The sequence below is a fragment of the Montipora foliosa genome, chromosome 5 (assembly GCF_036669935.1).
Source record: "Montipora foliosa isolate CH-2021 chromosome 5, ASM3666993v2, whole genome shotgun sequence".
In the NCBI taxonomy this organism is placed as follows: domain Eukaryota; kingdom Metazoa; phylum Cnidaria; class Anthozoa; order Scleractinia; family Acroporidae; genus Montipora; species Montipora foliosa.
Window position 1 is genome coordinate 17,058,368 of NC_090873.1, and position 6,948 is coordinate 17,065,315.

Below are 6,948 nucleotides of genomic sequence, written 5' to 3' on the forward strand. Positions count from 1 at the left end.
TTGTTAATTTTTCTCCATTTTACTGTGCGATGTCCGAAACTTTGAAAACTTTTCTCCACTCTCAAAAAGAAGCCATCCTCTCTTCCCTAAACGAAAGAATTAGAGGCCTTCAAGAGACGATTCATAAACAGCAAGAAGACTTGCCTTGTAAGTTCGAAGCGGAGGAAGGATCATATCAGTTTAAAAAGAAGGGTAATGAGCAGCAATTCAAAATCAACTCCAAAGTGTTGAAAGCCAACGCTAAAGCCATCCATGCAATAGATTCTGGGGATTCTGCAAGAGCAAAAGAAGCCTTAAGAGAAGGTACGGATCTTTTAAATAAGAGACAAAAACTTACCAAGCTTGCTGATAAGTCTGAATTCGGTTGGGCGACGAGCAATGAATATTTAGACGATGCGTCCGACGCTAGAAAGATTAAGAAAGCTGAAAAAAGAGCCTCTGATAAAGCAAAAGCAAGTCAGGACAAGAAGAGGAAACTCTCCAAGACTAATCATCAATCTTCCTCCGAACGTAATCTTGGTTCTAATTGACCTTCTGCTTCTCCGTTCCCATCTCTGCTTTATTTTCGTCCCTCCTCGGGACGCTACTCCTCAAGAACTCAATACATCTGTTTTAGATGTGGTAAACGTGGACATTGGGCCGATAGCTGCCCCAGAAGCACAAGTTCTTCTAACACAGGAACTTCTGGAAAATGAGCAGTATTCTTTTGAATTTGAAGAATTTTCACATTCAAGTTTTGTTCATGCATTGATTTTTGACGCAGCATTAATTGTTCCGATTTTATTTTGGATGTGATCGATAATGGCTACAAAATTCTTTTTGAGAATGCCCCTACTAGCTTTAGCTTTAAAAACTCTACAAACAAACATAGTGATTTCGTAAGCCAATCTATTTTGGAGCTCCTTGACCTGGGGTGTATCAAAGAATTTTCTAATCGCTCCGAGTTTTGCAATCCTTTGCATGTAGCCGTTCAGTCTTCCGGAAAGTTGCGTCTAATTGTTAATATTCCAAGGGGAATAACTTAATTAGCCCCAGGACTCCACGCATTGGCCAGCTTGTCAATTTCAGTGTAATATGATCGTTTTGTTTAGCTCGTTTTTTCGTTCAAGTCGTTCGTTCAACATGTCTCCTTTTCTTAACTTTGTCTGCATGGCTTCTGCCGCCGGTAAACGCAAGGTCAAGGCACCTACCTTACCGACAGGTTTTGTTTACGACCTCCCTTCACTGAGTCAGCCGCCTCACAGCGCTCCAAGTGCAAAAAATTCGCCTCAAGACAACCTCACTCTACCACGTGGCTCGCCGGTCTCCATGCCAGGAAATTCCCAGGATTTGGAGCTACTCAAACTTCAAATAGAGAAAGAGCATCTGGAAATCCAAGTCTTGGAACTGAAAGCTCAAGCCAAGGCCCGATCGCTATCGTCTCCTAGCAGTGTTAAACCGGCAGCGATTCCTTCGCTTGACACCGTTCGTTCCGGACACAATGCTGGTAAGTCCCAAGGTCAACTTGACCACAACACACGTATCACTAATCCGCAAGAATGACCTCATTTGCATGTCCCATTTGGTCTTGTCAGGAAAAAGTTTAAAGATCTTACAACTTCTGAATTTGTTTACGGTTATTTAGACATTGTTAATTCCGAACCACCTGAGAAACAAGCCATCATGACGCGACATCTGATGTCCTTAATGCAACTCGCTTCAAAGTATAATTGGCCCGCTGTTCTTTCCTTTCACGCCGCCGTGTTAGATCGTATCGAGGCCGGCCTCGCCAACTGGGGCGATGACTTCAGCAAGAAAGAGCGATTCAACATCACAGAATCTCAGCGACTTCCCAACACAACACCGTCAGCAAATAATGCCATAGTCCCAGGTCCCAGCTACCGCTCACGGTTATATTGCCGCGAATGGAATCGCACTGGCACTTGTCAAAACACCAGTCACCAGCCGGGTGTGGAACACATCTGCGCTTACTGCAAACTCTCTGATCATTCTATTGCATCTTGTCCTATTCGACCACCGCCTTCTTCAAACCGTCCCACACCACCCACGTCTGATTGACTAGTCATCTCTCGTAACTTTCCCAAACATTCTCCATTATCTTCGACCTCACCTTTTGCTCCGTTACCTTCGTCCGAAGTCTCGCCCGTTTCCGTTTTGCCATCTGGTCAGCCTTCGCTCTCCAGTTCCCGTTCGTATGCCACCCTTGTTCGCCATATCCTTTGCTCCAAGTCGTCCTACCCCAACGCCTTCGGAGCTCGTGTTCCCGTTCCTTCGAAATTGAATATTCCTTCGTGGAAATCCGCTCTCGACAAGTACTCCAATTCTGTAGTGGCCCTTTTTCTTGCATTTGGTTGGCCCATCAACTACCGCTCCAGTTCCGTTCCTACACCTTCCAAGTCTAACCACTCCTCCTCAATCTGTTTTCCAGATGCTATTAACTCCTTCATTGCAGCCGAAATTTCTCATGGGGCCACCAATGGACCATTTCTCCAGAACCCTTTCCCGTCGCCACTCCAAACCTCACCCCTGCAAACTGTCCCCAAAGATGACTGTAAGCGTCGCATCGTTTTGGATTTGAGCTTTCCCCCCAGTGCCTCCGTTAATGACGGCATCCCTAAAGACCCTTTTCTGGACGAACCTTTTTATCTTTCTCTTCCTCGCTGCGCCGACTTTGTCGATCTCATCATCGCCAAGGGCCCAGGATGTTTCCTTTTTAAGAAGGATTTGAAGCGCGCATATCGTCAAATCCCTGTTGATCCTAGGGATTACAATTTACTCGGTTACCACTGGAATGACCTTCTATACTTTGATCTGGTTCTTCCCTTCGGCCTTCGTTCAGCCACCCTCGCTTGCCAACGTACTACCAACGCGATTGCGCACATTTTCTATTCCGTTTATCATCACCAGTGCGTGAATTACATGGATGACTTTGGTGGCGTAGAGTCCTCGCACGACGACACTCTTCAAACCTTCCAGGAACTTGAAACCCTTTTCAACCACATGGGTCTGGAATCCTCCCCGGGAAAAGATTGCCCTCCTTCAACTAGAATGGTTTTCCTCGGCCCCATTTACGATACTGTTACTATGACTCTGGAAGTTCCTGAGGACAAGCTGTCACGTGCCTCCGCTCTCATTCGTCTTTGGCTCAGTTCCCCACGCACCACAAAATCTGATTTACAGTCACTCATTGGCAAACTTTCCTATATCTGAGCCTGTATCAGCCCCAGAAAAATTTTCATGCAGCGAATGCTTTCTGACCTTCGTCGCCTACCCCACAAATCTTCCCGCTTCACGCCCAGTTCCGCCCTGCTAGCCGATCTGCACTGGTGGAACGAGTTTCTAGCCATTTACAATGGAGTCTCTCTTTTACGTTCCTCTCCTTGGATTCACACGACTGTTCGTTTCTGCACCGACGCCTGCATTTCCGGCATTGTTTCATTTCCATGCCCACCTTAATCTGCGCGACTCTGCCCATTTAGCCTTGTGGTGCGCCCTTCTGGTTGGTTTCTTCACCTTTTTTCGCACAGCCAATCTTGTTCCTCAGGCGTTCGACCGTTTCCCTCCACAACACGTCTTATCTAGAGGCAGCGTCCACTTCAACGATTCCGGCGCCTGTTTTACAGTCACCAGGACCAAAACTCGGCAAGCGGGTGATACAGCCCTTGTCGTTCCAGTTCCCCTCATTCCTGGATCGTCGCTCTGCCCAACCACCGCTCTCAAGTTATTACTGAGGATGGTTCCTGCCCCTGACGCTTGTCCTCTCTTCACTTTCGCTTCTACCTCGAACCAACTCACCTGCATTACGGCGAAGTCCCTCAACGACGGTATCCAGCATTTAGTGTCCCTTATCTCTTTGGATCCAAAGGATTTCTCTGGTCATAGTCTTCGTCGAGGCGGTGCTCCCTTCGCTTTTCAGTACGGTATCCCAGCAGAGCTTATTAAGCTTCAAGGAGACTGGCGATCTGACGCTTATATGTTGTATTTATCACTGCCTTTAGGCGACAGACTCGTGCTCACGCAGATCATCGCTGAGCACATTAAAACCTTGTAGTCCTAGTTTGGTATTTATAATATTTTATCACTTATCTCCCTTGCCATACCCCTCTCGCACTCTCCTTTTTCTCCTTTGAATCTGTTTGGGCCTCTTTCTCTCTGCTTGGGGTCTCCTCGGGCCCACTGGGTCTCTCGGTTTTCATTAAAGATGCCGAAACAGATTTTCTGTCTCGTTTGTCTTTGTGTGTTGCGTGAGGGGGGTGACAGGGGGTAATTGTTAATATTCCTAGGTGAATAACTTAATTAGCCTCAGGACTCCACGCGTTGGCCAGCTTGTCAATTTCAGTGTAATATGATCGTTTTGTTTAGCTCGTTTTTTCGTTCGAGTCGTTCGTTCACCCTCCCTCCCACCAGGGAGGGGGTCTCCTCGGGCCCATTGGGTCTCTCGGTTTTCATTAAAGATGCCCAAACAGATTTTCTGTCTCGTTTGTCTTTGTGTGTTGCATGACGGGGGTGACAGGGGGTAATTTTGGATCTTTCGCACTTAAATACCATGGTTGTCAAAAAGTCTTTCAAGTACGAAGACCTGAGAACGGTTCTTCAAATTTTTGACAAAGGAGCGTATGCTTTTACTTTTGATTTAAAATCAGCCTATCATCATATAGATATTTGCGAAGAGCATGTGAAATATTTCACTTTCAAATGGTCCTTTGGATCGGGGAAATTTCCTTATTTTGCCTTCAAAGTGTTGGCTTTTGGCCTATCTTCAGCGCCTTATATTTTTTCTTAAGTCATGAGGCAGTTACTCAAACACTGGAAAGGCAAGGGTTATTCAGTTTTGTTCTTGAACAAGCGTATGCGCTAAGTAGATCATTTCACCATTAGTGAGGAGAAATCTAATTGGAATCCTGAGACTGGGGAGACCATGCATGAGTAAAGATGTACGTGTTTCCCTCCCGTGATGTTCTTCGATGAAATTTCAACATTTTATGTCCATGTGCTTAGTCTATGGCGCAATGCTATAAACGCAAAGAGAGATTAAGTTTTGATAGTGATCTCTCCTCTCCTGAAGGAAAAAAGATTTGCGAGAGCCCACGTTCTGACCCACTACCGCCGCCGAGAACATATTTGAAGTGATGCGTAATTTTCTTTAAGAAGAGTTGGATTTGGAAAACACAGATAATATTGAATTTCAGAGAGCTCATCGAATTGGCAAGAAGAAGATGGGTGAAGCCAGGCCAGTTATTGTTCGTTTCTTAAAGTTTCCAGAACGTGAGCTGGTTTTTAGAAAAGCGTGTGAGCTGGAGAGCGATACCGAGGTAAAGGTCTATTCAGATCTCCCCAAGGAAATTAGTGAAAGACGAGAAAGACGAAAAAGGCAATGGCCAAGGCTAAAGAAAGCAAGGGAAGAAGGAAAGATAGCATTTTTCAGCAAACCCAAGCCTGACAAATTGTTTATTGATGGTCAGTTTGTTCCTCTGTAGATTGAACTTTTAGATTTTTTTTTTTTTTAGGAAACGTTTCTCTACAGATTGAACTTTTTATTTTTAGTTGATCTTGTAGTTGTTTTTTTGTAACGGGAGGATTGCGTGAGATCATTTGAATCCAAATAATTGTTCCATTCTCCGAGGCAGCTCTAAGGTGCTAATTACTCAGCTGCCATTTATTTTCTTTGTATAAGACATTGTTGTGTAATGTCCCTTATTTGTTGTTTCTTTTGTTTACCATATTGTTGTGTAGAAACCTCTTGTCACCTCTGTAGTTACCACATATTAATTTATGCGCAGTTGCAACGCGAGATACTTGTATACATAACTAGTTTCAATGGACCCATTCGAGAAGGAGTACATAAATTTTAAATTACTTTCTCTTAATGTCCGAGGGATTCGTTCCTTGACAAAGAGGAAAGCTCTTTTCACCTGGCTTAATGAGTGAAAGTACGATATCATTTTCCTTCAAGAAACCTACAGCACCGTAGATGTTGAAGATATCTGGAAAACGCAATGGCAAGGTAAGCCTCATTTTGCTCATGGTTCTAATCACAGTTGTGGGGTGATGATTTTGGTGAGAAGTGACCTTGATTTTAGCCTAAAAGTCGTTAATTTGGATACTGAGGGCCGCTCAATTACAATGGAAGCTGAGGTACAAGGTTCGTTATTTTTGTTTGTTAATATTTATGCTCCCAACAAGGTTCAAGACCAATGCCGTTTTTTTGAAAATTTAAATAAAAACATTGAAGATTTCACTGCTAACAAAGAGCATAGGATAATTGTAGGGGGAGACTTCAATGTCACACTGGACTCTGATCTTGATTGGTCTGGCGGAAAACCTTTTAAAAAAGAATCTGTCAAACAAATTCAAGACTTGTGTCTCGATTTTGATTTAGTAGACATTTGGCAAATTCGAAATCCGGAATGGAAACGTTTTACTTGGAGGCAAAAAAATCCTTTCATTTGGCGAAGACTTGACTATTGGCTAATCAACGATTCTTCTCCAGATGATATTGAGAAATCTGATATTAATCCTTCGATCAACTCTGATCACTCGACAATTTTTCTTCATCTTAATAGCTTAGACAAACCGGATTATGGTCCCTCTTTTTGGAAATTTAATGCTAGTCTTACTGATGATGACGATTTTGTCACATTGATAAATGAAAGTGTGCCTATGTGGTTAAACGAATTCATTGAAGTCACAGATAAAAGACTGTTGTGAGATTTAATCAAGTACAGAATTAGACAAGTTTCAATTAAGTATAGTAAAGAGAAGGCGCTCAAAAGAAGAAAAAAGATTTCTGATCTTGAGACCTCTCTAAGGATTTGCGAAGAAAAGTGCAATGAGTCTCCAACCTTTGAAAATCAGGAGGAGCTTGAAATGTTGAAAATGGAATATGATTCTATTTATGAACAGATAGCAAAAGGAGCCATTATTCGATCAAAAGCCACTTGGTACGAG

General features: G+C 43.5%; 1 protein-coding gene across 1 annotated transcript; it reads left to right on the forward strand.

The window, feature by feature from the left end:
* The first annotated feature begins 3,352 nt into the window (after positions 1–3,352).
* Positions 3,353–4,051, forward strand: LOC138002282 (uncharacterized). Its single transcript, XM_068848349.1, has one exon. The coding sequence runs from the start codon at positions 3,353–3,355 to the stop codon at positions 4,049–4,051; it is 699 nt and encodes a 232-aa protein (XP_068704450.1).
* The last annotated feature ends 2,897 nt before the right edge of the window (positions 4,052–6,948 follow it).

Bases quoted from the DNA above. Each gene is read 5' to 3' on its own strand.
- LOC138002282 (XM_068848349.1), top strand. From the start codon at position 3,353: ATGGAGTCTCTCTTTTACGTTCCTCTCCTTGGATTCACACGACTGTTC.